This window comes from Mesocricetus auratus, unplaced genomic scaffold (genome assembly GCF_017639785.1).
Source record: "Mesocricetus auratus isolate SY011 unplaced genomic scaffold, BCM_Maur_2.0 Super-Scaffold_100010, whole genome shotgun sequence".
In the NCBI taxonomy this organism is placed as follows: domain Eukaryota; kingdom Metazoa; phylum Chordata; class Mammalia; order Rodentia; family Cricetidae; genus Mesocricetus; species Mesocricetus auratus.
The window spans coordinates 63,636,631-63,655,586 of record NW_024429194.1 but is presented as its reverse complement, the minus strand read 5'-3'; the positions used below and the strand labels follow the sequence as shown (position 1 = coordinate 63,655,586).

Genomic DNA, 18,956 nt, shown 5'->3' with positions numbered 1-18,956 from the left:
CCAACCAACTGGGAGCCTAGCTGCCTGTCTGCCCATCTCAGCCAGTGGAATGCAAACAGGATATTCACTTGACAGACTGGAGTCTAGGCTGGGGCAGTCCAAGCCACATAGACTTGCTTTCTCCTATCAGAACCAGGCACTGTGCTCTGGAATCCAAGTATATGAAGGCCTGAGTTCATGGTAAGAGTGTCATCTCAAATGCTTCTCAGTTAAGTCTCAGGAACTGATTGAGCTCTACTTCTGCTTCCCTATAGCAACATTTGACAAATAAGCTTCATTTCTCAGCAATCATTATAGCCCCCAGGGCTACAAGTGAAGGAGGACTTGTTTTCCTGCCCCCACAAAAAAAGTTTGAAAGAGAATGCTATCCCCACCCAGCTGCAGCCACCTCCTGTTTGGACAATGCTTGCTCGGTCCTCCGGGGAGATCTGCCTCTGGAGCTGGCTCTGCCCCTTACCCCATACCATTCCTGGTTCCTAGAGCCCTGACCAGCCACCAAAGTTCTCTTGACCCAGTGCTCTTCTGGCAGAACCCCATACTCTCAAGACCCACCCCAAGAAATTAAATGGGCATGACGTCTCAGGCTGTGGAAGAGGGGGTTCTTCCTTCAGTGCCAAGATGAATCTCTGTATAGCCAAGGTAAGAATAAAGGTGGGTGAACACCTTTATTCATAATGCCCTGGCTCGCTCCCTCTCCTTCCGGCTGCTCTGTGGTGTCAATCACAATGCCTGGCTGGCTCCCCAAGCCACTCACTTTGATCCTATCCCCACCAAGCATCCTGCTTTAGATTTCCTTCCCTCAGTTGGTGCCTGGAGAAGAGTGAGCTTGAGCTGAGAGGATCCAGCTATCCATCTTGTGACTCCTCTCTTCCAAGTTCCTCGTAGTGACCCTTTGGGCAGGGTATGAAGTTCTAGTCCCACCACCCTTGAGATTCAATCAATGTTGCTCAGTCATTGGTGACTTCAGAGATTATAACCTATGGGGAACCTGCTGAGGGGGCCCATGCCTTTGATCCCAACAGGAAGGCAGGCAGATCTCTTGAGTTTAATACCAGCCTGGTCTAAAAGCCCAGGCCATTCTGGAAAGGGCTGGATGTTAAAAGAGCTAGCTACTGGCATCAAATAATATATTTTCATATTCCATGTTACATAGTACAATCTTGCCACAGCATGGCCTCCTGCCTTGCACTTTCCTGTGAGCCTCCAATCCCTGCCACTAACTTCTGCTTCTCTCTCTCTTCATTGCCAGTGCAACCATTCCCTCCTCATCGCCTCTCCAGCTCTCCTCTAGTCCCCCAGGAGTCCTAACGTGCCCCCTGGACAGAAAGACCCAGTAACCCTGCTTCCAGCTCTTATCAACTGCCAGATTAGAATCAGGTGCTCCGTTTCACGGGAATCAGAACCAAACCGTCAAACCTAGCCTTTGCCAGAGACAGGATGGGCACAGAACTCTGCTGAGATGGGACAGGCAGGCAGACCCAGAGGGCTTAGGCAGGCAGTGCTGGACTGCTTTGGGAACTTCTCACTTCTCAGCATGGAGGTCCTCTGGCTCCACCAACTTATGGAAGTTCCAGTGGGAAGGATAATATAATCTGCTGAAGAATGCTGGGAACATGGAACGGCCATCAATTCAAAGACTCTAGGACCACGCATCCTTACCCTCCTCCGTCCCTTCCCAGTGTCACAACTCAAGCACCATGGCCCATCAGTTTAATTCCAGACGTTCCTATCCAATATCAGACTTTTAAAATGGGAATGAGACGCCGTGTTGGTGGCACACGCCTTTAATCCCAGCACTCGGAAGGCAGAGGCAGGCGGATCTCTGTGAGTTCGAGGCCAGCCTGGTCTACAGAGCAAGTTCCAGGACAGCCTCCAAAACAATACAGAGAAACCCTGTCTCGAAAAAAAAAAAAGGAAAAAAGGAATGAGATAACGACACCACCAAAAGAACTTGCATTGATAAGACCCAAGAACACCGGAGCGATAACTAAAGCCGTTGAAGCGGGGAAGCTTTGAAGCTTGTGCGGGCCCTGAGCTCTGAGTCCTCTGGGAGAAGAGACAACACAGAAAGCTCCGGTGGGGAGAGCACCAGGAAGCGGTGTCCTAAGACCTGGGACACCAGTACATTATGTGTCTAAGTCTGGCGCCCCCACTAGGTCAGGCCTGGTTCAAACTAAATCCCTGCAGGAAAGAGGCGGCAGAGGTGCCAAGGCCTCGCAGCTGTTCTCTGTCCACCTTCTTTTTAGGAGTCTGTGCGGCTCACGCGTTTCTCTCCGCCGGTATCCCTCTGCAGCCTCTCGGTCTGAGGCTTCCGGGGGCTGCCTTCCCACGTGCAATCCCTCCCCGGCTCTGGCTGCCAGCTCGGTCTGCGAGCCTGCCTCGGCGCGCTGAGCCGTTCGCGGGAAGGACAGTGGGAGGAGAGGAAGGGAAAAGGAGGCGGCGCGGGCGGGGAGCGGATGGAAGGTGGCGATTGGAGCCCGGGAAGAAGGAGGGAGCCGGAGGGCGGGAGGAGGTGGCAGCAGGGCGCGGAGGGAGGGAGGGAGCCAGCTGAGTGCCCATCCCGCGCAGCTGCCGCTGTCTCCGCGTGTCTTGTCGCGGTGCGGCTGGCCGGGATGGGCTGGCCCGGGGGCGCCCCCTGCTGCTGCCCCGGTCAGCCGCGCCCCCAGCCCTCCGGGCGCCCCCCACAGGTGAGTGGCCACACCACGCCGAGCGAGCGGGAGCGCGGGCGGTGGCCCTCTGCGTCACAGCGCGGTCCGAGCCAGGGGCGGGCGCCAGGGGACGCAGAGCCACCGGGGGGTCCCGGAACACCGGGTGCGGAGGATCCCGGTGGCTGGGACTACCTGCCGCCAACGCCCTCCCGGTCGGTCGCAGTGAGCTAGGGGACAGTTAGAGAGCCTAGAGGTGACCAGGGGGCGGGGCACGGCTGTGGTCCTAGCACAGGCCGCCCCGCCTTCCCGCGTTCTACGGCGCACTACTGTAGGGTCGGGGCCTCTGCGTTCACCCCCAGCTCAAGCGACAAGCACACTTTTGAGCACAAGATGCTCGCGGTAGCTGGCAGCAGTGTTTCGGCCCTGGCCTGGCAGAGGACATGCAAGCGTTTTCTTCTCATGTTCTCTATCTGGAACACTGAGGCACAATACAGGCACAGATGAAGCTGATTCCCCCTGTCAGCCCTATTCTACTTCCGCCCTGCCTAGATACCCCCTAGGTCCCTCTAGATACACCCTAGAATCCTACCTCTATTCCCCTCCCTTCTTTCCTGGGCCTCACTCCTCTGTGGCCCGGCTCCCAGCTTCTCATCCAACCACAGCTATTTCCAGGAAGGAGGGGGGTGTGTGGGTGGGTGGAGGGGTTTCTCCAAACAAACCCAAGGCTTCAGAGTAAGAGGGGGCCCTGCTGGGGAGAAGCAAAAAAAGCTCTGGAATATTCCAGGCAGGAGGTGGGAAGCGAGGCCCTATGAGGATCTATCTGATAATGCCACCTCAGCCATCCTTCAGGATCCTTCCAGAAGTACTCCACTCCCCGTGGTGGGGACTCTCAGAGCCCTTGGCCAGCCGACGTAGTGCTCAGCCCACAGCCCTCATTGCAGTCATTTGAATGGACACTTTTCTAGGTCTGGGTGGGCAGTGAAAGTTGGGTGGGGCCAGAGGATGTCTGGGGACTTTTCCCAGAGGAGGGGACTTTCAGTCCCACAAGGAGGCAGCAGAAGTAGGGCTATGGCCATCGATGCAGAGGAAAAACACTGGCTAAGGGGAGCCACGCTCACACAGGCCCTACAATGACCCCTCTCCCCCAGCAGGGCTGGGTGCTGAATCAGACCAGGCCCAGTTGTCCACCTGGCCATCGGCCTGGAATGTCCTGGGACACAGCCAGGACTTGGGTAGGAATTACAGAGCCCTCTCCAGTTACAGAGCCCACACCTTGGCCCTCAGGTGCCACCTTCTAGACAGGGTACACAGGTGACAGGCTTCCTAGAGAATTGGAGCATGCAGGAAGAGGGCTCAGGCTTCCCAGCCGGACAGGCTTTCTAAGGTGAATCAGGGAGGATTAGACCAGCCCTTCACCTGGATGAACTGGAGGCAGAGTGCCCTGTGCATGTAGCCAGAACTGGAGGAGTTGCACTGGGACATTCAGTAAATACCATGCAAATGAGGGCAACAAGATTGTACATTCTTTCAAGTGACAGCTACAGCATTCCAAAGGCTGCTGTCCAGGGCTTGAGCTGAGAACCCCCAGGCCATTGACCCTTGTTTTAGGAAGACTGTTCCATCGTTTCCAAGGCCCCATCCACCTCCTTCCCTTGACTCCTGGGACAGGAAGTTGGCCCTATTCCCAGGAGGGAAGCAGGAGGCCCTAGAGGGGGTGGCGTATGTGTTGGGAGGGGGCCTCCTGTCCAGTCCTCAGGTCCAGTGACAGCCACAGAGGAAGAAGAGCCAAGCCCAGAAGAGCCATGAAGGTAGTGCTCAGGTCTGAGTGGGTGGGTGGGTGGGGACTATGCCAGGAACTGTTGAGTTTTATCTGGAGCACAGCAGCTGGGGTCTTCAGGTGGAACCTTTCCAGGGCTCTGGGTTGCAACAAAATGGATCACTCACTACTGTGGGCAGCTGGGCCTTCTGACCTTGAGGAGGGCACAGCAGGATTCTTTCCCATCTGACAAGAAAGCTAACCCTCATCCCTACTTTCTTTCACCCTAATTATTCTGAGTCCTAGCCTGCCAGGGGTACTGGTTCCCAGCTCCACTCCCTTCCCACAGGAAGTCCCAAGGGAGCTTAAGAGTCCAGGCTAGAGACTGGCTGGGGACACAGTGTTCTTCTCTGGCCCTCAAGCCCTGCCCCGAGACCTGAATTCCCACCCTGCCCCACTGACTGATTCCAGGGCTGGATCTCAAGACCACAGACCCCTACACAGGGTAGCCCACCGGGTGAGAGGCAGCTCCAGAGGAGACGGGGAGAGCCAGAGATCTTGAGCTGACACTCCCAGCAGGGGTAGATCCTGGGAATCTGATCTCCTGGCCTCCCCCACATCCTCCCCCACCCCACTTCCTGGAGCAGCGACCTGCCCCTTCCCGCCTGCACTTCCCTCCACTTCCAGGGCCAGGCTGCTCCACACACCAGCCAGACAGCCTCCCCTCCACCCAAGGGAAGCGGCTGCCTCCGCCAGGCTGCTTCCAGGAAGCCCCAGGCCAGGCCCCAGCATTGTTCAGGCCCTGCAGCCAAGAGCCCAGGCAGCCAGACACCATGAAGTCCAGCGGCCCTATGGAAAGGTTGCTCAGAGCCCTGGGGAGGGACAGCAGCCGGGCCACCAGCAGGGTAGGAGCGCCCACCAGCTGGGCAAAGGTGGGGCAGGGTGGAGGTTTGGGCAAGGTGGGAAGGCCAGGACTCGGACCAGGCGCTCGTGCTAATTTCAGCCTCTTCTCCTGCTCCTGTCTCGACTCTCAGTATCCCCCTCATCCCCCTGGTCCCCTGAGTATGATCCTGCCATCCGTTTGGACTTCTCTGCAGCAGTTCCTTGCTGAAGCCTGAACAAGCCCTGGGGGTTCAGCTAAGAGCTTAAGCCCTGACCTCCCAGGGAAGCTTGAGAGAAAGGGATGGGAAAAGGGCTATGAAGGGTAGGGAGGAGGCCGGGTCTCCAGGCGCTGACTGGGAGGATGCCTTCCCTGACATCATCTGCACATGATGTTATCAACAACTGTGTCCAAGCATCCTAGTGGGTCCCACTCAAGGGACCAAAGCTGTTCCTATGTCGTTGTCTGCCCCCTTGCCTTTCGAAGGTGTCCAGGAACAACAGGAGCTTGTTACAGATGAAGAATGTGCGTGGAGGGGTTGGGGTGGGAGGCATGGACTGCCATGGGAGGGACTGAAGTCGACCCGGGCAACTGGAAGCAGCCCAGCTGCTGGCCTCACTATCTCTGGATGCGGAGGGGACATACAGAGGCCGCAAGGCAGCTGCTTGTCTGTCCCCACTGTCATTCCTCCTTCCAACATTGTCACCCCCTTCTTATACAACCGCTGCCTGCAGCCTCAATGCGCAGAGTCAACATGTTGTTCTGACCCTGGGCGAGTGGGCATGTCAGCTGCCTGGAGCTTGGGGACATTGAGAGCCGGGGCTCAGGACTGACTACAGCCAGTCTGGGTGTTATGTGACAATGTGTGTCTGGGCCGTCAGCTCACGGTATACAAGCCTCATCTGGGGGGGAGCAAGATGGGAAGAGTCAGACCCCCACTCTGCCAAGATTTTGAAAGCCCTCACATTTGAAGTGGCAGTGACAAGGAAACACATAGCAGGGCCACGTGAGGGGACCTAAGGGAGGGGTTGACCCAGCCAAGGTGACGCAAGGGGTCACATTCCAAGCCCTGTAGAGGACAGGCCCCATGACTACCCTGAGACAGCTGTGGTCAAGTGTGCCTGAGAGTTCCGAGGCTTTGAAGTAGAAGGGGAGAAAGCAGCAGCATCTACCGAAGGCAAGGTTTCCTATCCAGCCTCAGAGATGGGTCCACTAGGAACTCACACCTCTGTCTGTCTGTCATCCCACCCGCAGCCTAGGAAAGCAGAACCACACAGCTTCCGGGAGAAGGTTTTCCGGAAGAAAGCTCCGGTGTGTGCAGTGTGTAAAGTGACCATTGATGGGACTGGTGTCTCCTGCCGAGGTGAGGTGCTCTCCCTGTGTACCCTGAGCCCTCCCCTAAGGCCACTGTACTGGTTGGCTCCAGAAGCAGGCTCACAGAGCAAGAACAAATGCCCTCGCTTGTGCGACACCCGTACCTTGCCACAGCCCAGCAGATCTGTGACCCTGCCACCTTCCCATCCTCACCTGTGACTAGGGGCTGTCCTTCCTCCTCACCTCCATTCATCCTAGACCTCTGACCCTAGTCCCTGACTCTGGAGCAGAACCTGCTGGTACCCTGCCCTGCTCACTACTCCTGCAGTCTAGTGTTAAGTCCGGGGTTGGCTTAAAGGGCCTGGGGAGGTGGAGGACGGTCACTTTCACCGCTCCTATAAGCCTCTGCTTTTCTCCCCTTCCTCTCTAGTCTGCAAGGTGGCCACACACAGAAAATGCGAAGCCAAGGTGGGTACCTGGTCCTAGCTGTCGGGGGATGGAGTCTTTTCACTGCCCAGACAGGCTTTTTCAGCCACACTGGCAAGGTTCTACCACCCGGTCCCCTGCCATTCCTGGAGACCCCTCCTGGGTAGCGAGGTGGGGGTGTTGGGCCCTTTAAGAACTACCCTACTCCACCCCTGGAGGGTTGGCCCAGGAGGGTGGACAGTGAGACAGCATTTGTCTTGGTGCTGTGCCCAGGCTGCAGCTGGCGAGAGGATGGGGGGGTGGAGAAGGAGGAGGAGGAAGGGGTGGGGTGGATAGAGAGGGAGCAGGGTTTCAGAGACCAGGCACTGGGATAGCCTGTGCTTTCCCTCTGGGGAAGGGTCCTCAGGATGCCAGAGTTGGTCTTATCCTGGGTGCAGGAAGGGCTGGGCCTCTCCAGATACATACTGTAGGTGGCACCTACTGTCCACTGAAACCTAAAACAGCCCCATCTGTAAGGAACGCTCCTCCTTCAGTGCTGGGGTAGTCCCAGGGCCTCAAGCTAGCTTGGGGGAGCTATGTGCCCATGGGTGGGGTCTCAACGGTGAAAGAAGCTAGTGTCCACCCCTGGCCATTGCCTGCCTGCCTGCCCCTATATATAACTCCTGTCCTGCAGCTGGATGAATGGGGGTCTGTTTGGGCAGGGGGCTGAGAGCCAAGAGCAACAAGCAGGGGGCCTGAAAGGTGGGGAACCGGGAGGCCAGAAGCAAGGCTTCCCTTAAATAGAGGAATAGAGGAAGCTCAGCTGGAGCCTGTACTCATCAGCTGACAGCCCCTCCACCTTCCCGCTGAGGCAGGGTACCCACTCCACCGGCTCAGTCCATAACACCCATCGCCCATCTCCTTCCAGGTGACTTCATCCTGCCAGGCCTTGCCCCCCCGCGGAGCTGGTGAGTGTGCTCTAGGATGGGGCAGGGAAGACAGGACCCTGACTAGTGTCCTGAGGCCTAGTGTCCCAGAGTGGGGGCTCCAGGAGGTTACCTAGAACTGTGGTTACTGACTGTGCTAGCTCTTCGCTGTTATTTGTCCTCTAGGGCCTGGGGAGGGGGGGCTGGAGTCCTCTCTTTTCCCCCAGGGAGTAGACACGGACATGCCCTCCCACCCCCCCCCCCACACCCCAGGTCCAGACTGGTCATTGCCCAGGCCCTAACCACTCCCATTTCCTCCCCCACCTCCTCCCTCTAGCGGAGAAACACTGCCCCAGTACGGCGCATAGAACACCTGGTAAGGGATGCTTAGGGGCCTGGGCAAGGACGGGCGCGTGGGTAGCTTTTGGGAGACCACGGTTTGTGGACCTTTGGACTGGGGAAGCCTAGAAGAGATGCGTCCAAAGAGATGTCGATATACGGTTTCTCATCCACCAGGGATCCACCAAGTCCCTGAACCACTCAAAGCAACGCAGCACTCTACCTAGGTGAGTGAGGGCGCCGGGTGATCCCACGTGGGCACTTTCCACCGGACCTCTACTCAGCTCATGGCATTGGTCCCCAATAAAACAATAAAACACCCAGGGCAGTGCGCATCTCAGGACCTAGCAGGCTTCCCAGCGCTCCCCAGGACCCTCCTAGCCCCAGGGGGCGCCTCGCCTCTGTTCCCTAAATCAGCTTTGCGACCTCTCCAGGAGCTTCAGCCTGGATCCGCTCATGGAGCGTCGCTGGGACTTGGACCTCACCTATGTGACCGAGCGGATCTTAGCTGCGGCTTTCCCCGCACGGCCGGACGAGCAGCGACACCGGGGCCACCTGCGCGAACTGGCCCACGTGCTGCAATCCAAGCACCGGGACAAGTACCTGGTAAGGAGCGGGTTGGCCAGATTCAACCAATGAGAGGGCTGGGAGGTCCAACTGAGCAAGGCTACTGTTTGTCATCAATCCCTGAAATGGAGCTGGCAGGGGGCGGGTATTAGTGTGCAAAGGCGGGGCGGGGCGGGGCGGAGCTCAGTCGGGCGGGCCGCAGCTCGCAGAGAATTCAGTTCCAGATGATTGCTAACTTATTTTAGAGTAAGATTCTCATTGAGGGTCCACCTCCAGCACCTCTGTCTGAAGTTGCCTTCATCTAACTCTTCCCTTTATTTCAGCTCTTCAACCTTTCAGAGAAACGACATGACCTGACCCGCCTGAACCCTAAGGTAGGAGGGAAAATGGTCCGTCTGCCCTTTAAGCTTGAACCAACCCTGTGAGAAGATCCTGCCTCCTTGTTATTAGTAGCAGCTGACATCCACTTTACTCTTAAGCACTCTCTCATATGACATACCTTTTAAGATATCTGAAGGCATGGTGCAGTATGGCTGTAAAAAGTGTCCAGGCAGCCGGGCGTTGGTGGTGCACGCCTTTAATCCCAGCACTCGGGAGGCAGAGGCAGAGTTCGAGACCAGCCTGGACTACCAAGGGAGTTCCAGGACAGCCTCCAAAGCCACAGAGAAACCCTGTCTTGAAAAAAACAAGCAAAAACAAAACAAAACAAAACAAAAAAAAGTGTCCAGGCTACTGTGGGGCTACTAGCAAGCCCCACTTTGCCCCAGGGCCTGGGTTTTATGTCCATACCCCCGCCACGCACACACACACACACACAATTGTACCCTTGTATTTCCCCAGGTGCAGGACTTTGGCTGGCCTGAGCTGCACGCTCCACCTCTGGACAAATTGTGTTCCATCTGCAAAGCCATGGAGACCTGGCTCAGTGCTGACCCGCAGCACGTGGTCGTGTTGTACTGCAAGGTAGGCTGGGACCTTGGGGTCACAGAGCTGAGGCATCAGCTATAACGAGTAGGCCGCACAACCCCGTCTCTCTATCTCTCAGGGGAGCAAGGGCAAGCTTGGAGTCATCGTCTCTGCCTATATGCATTACAGCAAGATCTCTGCAGGGTGAGTTGCCCTGACACAGTGGCCCTTCCTCATCTGGCCCTGTCTGAGCTTTCCTCTTTAGTCAGAGTCCTACACTGTAAACCTGGTATGATACAGCCTATCTCCACTTAGGCGCCCAGTACTCCCCAACAGATGAGCTGGGCTAGTTTCCTAGGGCTATCAGCAAAATGCCATGAACTGGCTTAAGATAACTCAGTTGTCTCACAGTTCTAAGATGTTAAGCATTCAAAGTGACGGTGCCAGTGGGGCCTAACTCTCGCTGTGACTCTAGGCAGACTCCTTCCTTGCCTCTTTCCAGCTTCTGGTGGTCTTGGCTTGCGGCGGCATCACTCCAACCTCTGCCTCCGACACATGGTGTTCTCTTGCGTCTGTTTCTGTCTCTCCTCTTCTAAGGACCAGTCACCCACCTTGCTCCTGCATGATCTCATCTTAACCTATCTAATCACATCTGCAGAGACCCTATTTCTAAATAAGGTCACATTTGAGGTACATTTCTCTGGGGGAGGGACATAATTCAACCCATCAGCTTATCTAACTGCCCATTTTACAGGTGAGGAAAGTCAAATTCAGGGGACAATTGCCTGAGGCCCTACAACTGGGAAACTACTGAAGGGCTGCTAGGTCTCTTCACCGCTGGGGGTCCCCTCTACACTGAGAGGAATCTCCTGGTTCCTCCTTCCCTGGGGGCTTAGGTGTGGAAGGCCGGAATGAGACTGATCCCTAAGCACCCCCTCCTGCCCTGCTCTCCCCAGGGCAGACCAGGCACTGGCAACTCTCACCATGAGAAAATTCTGTGAGGACAAGGTGGCCACGGAACTACAGCCCTCCCAGCGCCGGTGAGCAGCCCAGTGGGGAAGGGCTGATTCTCCTGCTCAGGCAGGAAACCTGAATCCCACAATGCAAGGGAGCCAGGCACCATGCCAAGTTCTGGGAACTGAGAACAAACAAGGTCAGGCTCTCATGGCATCCACTTGCTAGTGGAGTGGAAGGCAAGAAGCCACACATAAACAGACTGGATCATTCTAGCTGATGGCCAGGTCTGTGAAGAAAGTAAAGCAGAGGCTTGCAAGGAAGGCTTCCCGGGGCGAGGGGAGCTTGCCTCCTTGAAGAGCAGAAGGACAGTCTGGGTCTCCCAAGGTAGGGTGGAGGGTCTGCACTGTTGAGCTGCTGCTGTTTTCCTTGGCACTCTCCCAACAGCTACGTCAGCTATTTCAGCGGGCTGCTGTCTGGCTCCATCAGAATGAACAGCAGCCCGCTGTTCCTGCACTATGTGTTTGTGCCCGTACTGCCAGCCTTGGAGCCCAGCACAGGTAGGTCCACCTGAGATGTATTACATGGGGGCAGCAGCCATTTCCCACCTCACTTTACCCCACAGCCCCCATGTCCTCCGCCCCTTCAGGCTTCCAACCCTTCCTCAAGATCTACCAGTCTATGCAGCTGGTCTACACATCTGGAGTCTAGTGAGTACTCTGTTCCCTGTCCCTGACACCCATCTGTGCCTGTGTCCGTTCAGCTGTCCCCATCCTCCCCGGACCTAGTCTTCTGACTCCAGCCAGGGAGGCTGAAGTACTCCCTAGAGCCTGACTCTGTGCTCTCCCTGGATGCCCTGACCGTTCTGCCTTCTCTCTGCCCAAAGTCACATTGCAGGCCCAGGACCCCAGCAACTTTGCATCAGCCTAGAGCCAGCTCTCCTCCTCAAAGGCGATGTCATGGTGAGGAGGATCATGAAGATGGGGATTTCAATGGAGTGGGGGGCTTCTAGCCATATAGTTCAAGCAGGATTGGCAGATCCAAAGAGAATCCTACTCCTGTTCTCCCAGGAGAGTTTACCTTGAGATCAGGGAATGGCAGAAGCTGTGACCTGGCAGCTCTTGAGGTAAAGTCTGACCCCCAGCCTCCTGCCCTCCTTCAGGTAACCTGCTATCACAAGGGTGGCCAGGGGACAGACCGGACACTTGTGTTCCGAGTTCAGTTCCACACATGTACCATTCATGGATCCCGGCTCACCTTCCCCAAGGACCAGCTAGATGAGGCCTGGGCTGGTGAGTCAGAGACCAGTGAAGTGGCAGGTGGGCAGGGAAGGGGGTGTCAGCAGGCTCTGGTTCCTCACCACCGCCACCATCACCTACCTCCTCCTCCACAGATGAGCGCTTCCCTTTCCAAGCCTCAGTGGAATTTGTCTTTTCCTACAGTCCTGAGAAGGTCAAGGGTAAGAGTGGGAGCTGGAGCAGTAGGGTGCTGAAGGTATTAGGAAACCCTGGTCCTTAGTACCTAGGTGACTTTCCACAGGCAATACCCCACGGAACGATCCCTCTGTCTCAGTGGATTACAACACAACAGAGCCTGCGGTACGCTGGGACTCCTACGAGAACTTCAACCAGCACCATGAGGACAGTGTTGATGGTGTGTGGGGAGGTGGGCATGCGGGAGGGCAGTGTGGGTGGTGTGTGGGGAGGTGGGCATGCGGGAGGGCAGTGTGGGTGGTGTGTGGGGAGGTGGGCATGCGGGAGGGCAGTGTGGGTGGTGTGTGGGGAGGTGGGCATGCGGGAGGGCAGTGTGGGTGGTGTGTGGGGTGGGTGGTGTGTGGGGAGGTGGGCATGCGGGAGACAGATTTGTGGCTGTGGGGAGAGGCCCACTAAGGTGTTAGTGCTGTCCCTACTCACAAATTGTTCTCCACTCAGGCTCTTTGGCCCACACAAGGGGCCCACTGGATGGCAGTCCTTATGCCCAGGTGCAGCGGGTCCCCCGCCAGACTCCACCAGCACCTTCTCCAGAGCTCCCCCCACCGCCCCTGCTCTCTGTCAGCAGTGACTCTGGCCATTCATCCACCCTCACCACAGAACCCACAGCAGAATCCCCTGGCCGACCACCCCCAACCGCTGCTGAACGCCAGGAGCTGGATCGTCTGCTGGGAGGCTGTGGAGTGGCCAGCGGAGGCCGTGGAGCTGGGCGTGAGACGGCCATCCTAGATGATGAAGAGCAGCCCTCTGTAGGTGGGGGCCTGCATCTTGGGGTGTATCCAGGCCATAGGCCTGGCCTCAGCCGCCACTGCTCCTGCCGGCAGGGCTACCGGGAGCCTTGTGCGGTCCCCAATGGGGGCTACTACCGGCCTGAGGGAACCCTAGAGAGACGACGGCTGCCCTATGGGGGCTATGAGGGACAACCCCAAGGCTACGCAGAAGCCTCTGTGGAGAAGAGGCGCCTCTGCAGGTCACTGTCAGAAGGGCCATATCCCTATGCATCTGAGCTAGGGAAAACAGCCAATGGGGACTTTGGCTACCGCTCAGCAGGCTACCGGGAGGTGGTGATCCTGGAGGACCCTGGAGTACCTGCTTTATGCTCATGCCCAGCATGTGAAGAGAAGCTGGCACTGCCCACAGCAGCCCTGTATGGACTGCGGCTAGAGAGGGAGGCTGGAGAGGGGTGGGCCAGCGAAGCAGGCAAGCCTCTCCTGCACCCAGTGAGGCCTGGACACCCATTGCCTCTGTTGGTGCCTGCCTGTGGGCATCACCATGCCCCAGTGCCTGACTACAGCTGCCTGAAACCACCCAAGGTGGGTGAGGAAGGGCATGAGGGCTGCTCGTATGCCATGTGCCCTGAAGGCAGGTATGCACATCCAGGGTACCCTGCCCTGGTAACCTATGGCTATGGAGGAGCAGTTCCTAGTTACTGCCCAGTATATGGCCGGGCACCTCACAGTTGTGGATCTCCAAGTGAGGGAAGAGGGTACCCTGGCCCTGGTGCCCACTCACCACGGGCTGGCTCTGTGTCCCCGGGAAGTCCGCCCTACCTGCAATCCAGGAAGCTGGGTTATGAGATTACTGCAGAGGATGGAAGGGACAAGTACCCACTGCCTGGGCACCTGGTCTCAACAGGAAGACCCTTGGCATCTACAGGTGAGGACACTAGAGTGGGAATGTCCAGGGTAGAGGAGGGTTCTAAATGCTTTTGTGATGCTGGGGTAGGAAGAAACTGAGCCAGGCAGAAAAGCAGGCTCCTGTTCAGAGTCCTCTCCTCATCTCAGAGTCACCTGAGCTGTCCTGGAGGGATGGTCCCAGTGGGCACAGCACGCTGCCGCGGTCTCCCCGAGATGCCCAGTGCACTGCCTCTTCAGAGCTGTCTGGTCCCTCTACACCCCTGCACACCAGCAGCCCAGTCCAGGGCAAAGAAAGGTACTGAGGGCCTTAGCTACCTGGGCAAGTTCTATGGGTGTCAGCAGCCCAAAGCGGGGGCTGTCTGTTCATCTCTATTTCCCCTGCAGCACCCGACGGCAAGACACCATGTCTCCCCCTTTGGCAGCAACTCAGAGACTGAGTCCTGGCGAGGCCTTGCCCTCTGTTGTCCAAGGAGGCACTGAAAAGGCTCCTGAGCTGCTGGCCAGCAGCAGGCCTGAGCCACCAGACCCTAGCCCTTTCTCCCAGACCTCCCCACCCAGCTCACCCAATGGCTGGCCTCAGGAAAGGAGCCCAGGGGGTCACTCCAACAGCGCCAGTCCTCGGGGCCCTGTGCCAACCACCCTGCCCGGGCTCCGCCATGCCCCCTGGCGGGGCCCCCCAGACAGCCCAGATGGCTCCCCACTTACTCCTGTGCCTACCCAGATGCCCTGGCTTGTGGCCAGCCCAGAACCACCCCAGAGCTCACCCACCCCTGCCTTTCCATTGGCTGCCTCCTATGATGCCAACGGTCCCACTCAGCCACCACTTCCTGAAAAACGACACCTGTCTGGGTCTGGGCAACAGTCATCACCACCAGCCAGAGGCACCAATCAACATGTCACCTTTGCATCTCCTCTCCCAGATGTCACCCAGCCCCCAGGTATAAGGGTGTAGGACAATCAGGTATCCTTTAAAGAACCCCACCTCCCAGAGAGAGACTGTGGGGACCCTGGGGTCTGAACTCAACCCCTTCCTCTCCTAGAACATCCTTTACAAGAGAACCAAAGCAATGTCAAGTTCGTCCAGGACACATCCAAGTTCTGGTACAAGCCGCACCTGTCCCGTGATCAAGGTATGAAGCCAGAAAAAGTAGTGCACCCATCCCACCCCACCTCCAAGGATTGTCTTGGCTGTCTCATCCTGGCGGGGGCTTTGGTCTCCATTGTCTCAGCTCTTGGAGATGTTGCTCACCAGCAGCCATTCTCTTGCTTGTCTTTTGTTTTTCAAGACAGGGTTTCCCTGTGTAGTTTTGGAGTCTGTCCTGGAACTAGCTCTTGTAAGACCAGGCTGGTCCCGAACTCACAGAGATCTGCCTGCCTCTGCCTCCCAAGTGCTGGGATTAAAGGCATGCACCACCACTGCCCAGCATACCAGCAGCAATTCTAAGCTTTGGCCTCAGACTAGTCATTCAAAGTCCCAAAATCCTGCCATCCACATGGCTGGCTGGCTGAGTGGGAGGCCTGCTAGTGCGGCTGTGTGGGGCTGAGTGCGGCTGCGTGGGGCTGCCAGCCATCTCTAACTTTTGCCCTGCAGCCATTGCCCTGCTCAAAGACAAGGACCCTGGGGCCTTCCTGATCAGGGACAGCCACTCATTCCAAGGAGCCTATGGGCTAGCCCTCAAGGTGGCCACACCCCCACCCAGTGCCCAGCCCTTGAAAGGTACAGCATGCTCAAACTGAGGGAGTGGGTGTGGAGAGGGGAGAAGCTGCGGAGCCAAGAGTAGAGAGATGCACAGGACATCTCCATAAAGGGCAGGGGCAAGGAACGCCACGCCACCCCACCCCCCACCCCCACCCCCACCCTGGAAAGAGCTGCCCCTGGAGGAGCGGGGAGAAACTGAGATTCTGGAATCCAGTAAAGCTTCACCTTCTCCATCCCTCCCTCCTCTCAGGAGACCCCTCAGAGCAGCTGGTCCGACACTTCCTCATTGAGACTGGGCCCAAAGGCGTGAAGATCAAGGGATGTCCTACTGAGCCCTATTTTGGTGAGAAACAAGAGTCTCAGAAGGCTCTGGAGGGTTGGTTAAGGGAGAGACCTCAAGAGGGCCAAGATAGCTGTCCATGTGCCCTTCAGGATGGTTATTTTTCCCCTCCGCTTGCAGGCAGCCTCTCTGCCCTGGTCTCGCAGCACTCCATCTCTCCCATCTCCCTGCCCTGCTGTCTTCGAATTCCCAGTAAAGGTGTGTAATGTCTCCTCAGCTCTCACCACCCCTACAGTCAAACAGAGAGGTCCCTGTCTCCCCACCCCCTCCCCTTATGGTGGCTAAGGGAGTCCTCTAGCACTAGGGAAGGCTCTCCCTCTTACCTTCCTTGGTGGCCTTCATCTCCTCAGATCCTCTGGAAGAAACCCCAGAGGCCCCAGTGCCCACCAACATGAGCACAGCAGCAGACCTCCTGCGTCAGGGAGCAGGTAAGAGACCCGCTTCCCCTCCCTCTCCCTGGTGGTCGAGAGGACACTGTAGACTCCAGACACGGGGAGGGGCATTGATAGGACTGCAGGAGGTAGACCCGGCAGATACATCTAACCCACAAAGGCAGAGGAGCCCCACATTTTCAGGAGGCAGGGAAGGGGCCACTGCTGCTGGCTGTAGATCCCTTGGAGTCTGGGAGCTGCCTTTCTGGCTTGTCAGTGCGTGCCTCTAGTGCTTTCAGACAGCATTCTGAGGGAAAAGCACGAGATGATGAGATGGGAAGCTAAAGGGTGACTAAAGAGTGGCAGATCCTGGTCCTGGCAAAGCCACTCGAGCTCATCAACCTGCTTCCTGTCTTTTTAGCCTGCAGTGTGCTCTACCTGACCTCCGTGGAGACAGAGTCACTCACTGGCCCTCAAGCCGTGGCCAGGGCCAGCTCCGCAGCTCTGAGCTGCAGCCCCAACCCAGTACCAGCCATTGTCCACTTCAAGGTTTCAGCTCAAGGCATCACACTGACAGATAACCAGAGAAAGTGAGCCTGGGTACCAGCCTCCTTAGAGGCCCAAGGAAGAACTTTGGGGGGCCTGGATTTTCTTTTCTTTTCTTTGTGTGTGTGTGTGTGTGTGTGTGTGTGATGTGTACATACATGTTTGCATTTATGTTTGGAGGCTCTAGTTTGATAATTAAGTATCTTTCTGGTCCCAGGTGGTAGTGGCACATGACTTTAATACCAGTACTCAGGAGGCAGAGACAAGTGGATCTCTGATTTTGAAGCCAACCTGATCTACATAACGAGTTCCATGACAAGCAGGGCTACACAGAGAAACCTTGAAGAACCTTGAAAAAAAATCTTTTGGGGTCTCTCTTTCACTTTATTGAGGCAGGGTCTCTCAATCAAACCCAGAAGTCAAAGATGCAGCTGGTCTTGCTAGCTAGCTTGCTCCTGGGACTCTGTCTCTGATTTCTGAGGCTGGAATTATAAGTCCTGGGGATTCAAACTCATCCTCCAGACCGGAAACCATTTCTTTCTTTCTAAAAATTTATTTTTATTTCATGTGCATGATGTTTTGCCTGCATGCATATGTGTGTGAGGGTATTGTATCCCCTGAACTGGAGTTACAGATAGTTGTGAGCTGCAATGTGGGTGCTGGGAATTGAACCCAGCTCCTTTGGAAGAGCAGCCAGTGTTCTAAACCTCTGAGCCATCTCTCCAGCTTCGAAACCTGGATTTCTTTTTCTTTTTTCCCCTCCCTCCCCCCTTGGGTTTTCAAGATGGGCTTTCTCTGTGTAGCCCCGATTGCCCTGGAACTCACTCTGTAGACCAGGCTGGCCTAAACTTGCAGAGATCTTCCTGCCTCTGCCTTCTGAGTGCTGGGATTAAAGATGTGCACTACCACCACTGGTGAAACCTGAATTTCTTTTCTTTCTTTCTTTTTTTTCTTTTATTATTTACTTAATGTGCTCTATCTGGATGTATGCCTTAATGCCAGAAGAGGGCATCAGATCCACTATAGATGGTTGTGAGCCACCATGTGGTTGCTGGGAATTGAACTCAGGACCTCTAAAAGAACAACCAGTGCTCTTAACCTCTTGAGCTATCTCTCCAAACCTGGATTTCTAAGTGTGACTTTCCTTCCCCAACCTCCGCGTCACAGGCTCTTCTTTCGCCGTCATTACCCAGTGAACAGCATCACCTTCTCCAGCACTGACCCCCAGGACCGCAGGTGAGCCTTCCTTGGATCCCTTTCCAAGCCTGTGGTCCTCCCACCCTCAGCCCCAGCTCACCTTTCAGGAGCTGTGCCCTTGGCTGTACTCCTTCAGGGCTCTCTCTCTTTACAGATGGACCAACCCAGATGGAACCACGTCCAAGTAAGTCTCCCTGCACGCCCAACCCTGGACAGGCATGAGCTGGCCCACACGGCCAGCATCATCCTCCTGCGAAAGGGATACAAAGGCCCTCCCTGGCTTTGTCCCTGTAGGATCTTTGGTTTCGTGGCCAAGAAACCAGGAAGCCCCTGGGAAAATGTGTGTCACCTCTTTGCTGAGCTTGACCCAGACCAACCAGCAAGTGCCATCGTCACCTTCATCACCAAAGTTCTACTGGGCCAGAGAAAATGAAGGAAAGCTGCAATCTCTGAGTCCACATCAACACTGCACCCTCCCAACACCCACAGCTCTCACTGCCTTGGCCTGGACCCAGGAGCCCTAGGAGCCGGCGCCTACCCTATGAAAGAGGGAGTGGCACCAGCCTGCGCCACTGTTCTTGCCCTTGCCTGCTAAGCTGATTGAGTGGGCCCATGAGATGACCTGGCACGTGAGCAGATGGCAGAGACAGGTGTGAGGGGTGAGGCGGTATCAGTAGTGGAGGCCTGGTGGGGAATGGCTCTGCCAGCTTCACCCAGATGCAGGTCCCATCATGGAGGGAGAGGGGAGAGGCGTGGGAGCTTTTGCCTCCTCTCTGAACAGAGACCAGAGTGGGATCACATAAACAGAGGAAAAAAGAGAGTCTATTTTTGTGTAATAATAAAGAATTTCTATAAACTTTTGAGGAGTTGATTACTTCTTCATAGGAAGAAGAAAAAACGTACATCTCCCAGAGACATCCCCCTGCTGGCTTGTGACCCACAGCTGCCCTGGGGCCATCTGCCCTCAGCTGTCTCTACCTG

At 56.4% G+C, this 18,956-nt stretch overlaps 1 protein-coding gene across 3 annotated transcripts; it reads left to right on the top strand.

The window, feature by feature from the left end:
• The first annotated feature begins 4,577 nt into the window (after positions 1–4,577).
• On the top strand, positions 4,578–18,831 carry Tns2 (tensin 2). Of its 3 annotated transcripts, XM_040753751.1 has the most exons (29): positions 4,578–5,309; positions 6,539–6,647; positions 7,029–7,066; positions 7,932–7,979; positions 8,267–8,305; positions 8,446–8,495; positions 8,703–8,874; positions 9,159–9,209; positions 9,676–9,798; positions 9,881–9,945; positions 10,698–10,781; positions 11,143–11,255; positions 11,345–11,405; positions 11,582–11,657; positions 11,858–11,987; positions 12,089–12,154; positions 12,235–12,348; positions 12,627–13,841; positions 13,970–14,117; positions 14,207–14,760; positions 14,863–14,952; positions 15,414–15,539; positions 15,772–15,864; positions 15,982–16,059; positions 16,212–16,289; positions 16,654–16,822; positions 17,946–18,014; positions 18,130–18,159; positions 18,270–18,831. In XM_040753751.1, the coding sequence occupies exons 1-29, from the start codon at positions 5,238–5,240 to the stop codon at positions 18,406–18,408; spliced, it is 4,200 nt and encodes a 1,399-aa protein (XP_040609685.1). In that variant the 5' UTR covers positions 4,578–5,237; the 3' UTR covers positions 18,409–18,831. The 3 variants fall into 3 exon arrangements, with proteins under 3 accessions (XP_040609685.1, XP_005067348.2, XP_040609684.1); XM_005067291.4 differs by lacking the exons at positions 4,578–5,309; positions 6,539–6,647; positions 7,029–7,066 and having other exon boundaries at positions 7,936–7,971; XM_040753750.1 differs by lacking the exons at positions 4,578–5,309; positions 6,539–6,647; positions 7,029–7,066; ... (5 more) ...; positions 9,676–9,798; positions 9,881–9,945 and adding an exon at positions 10,291–10,431.
• Positions 18,832–18,956: the final 125 nt, after the last annotated feature.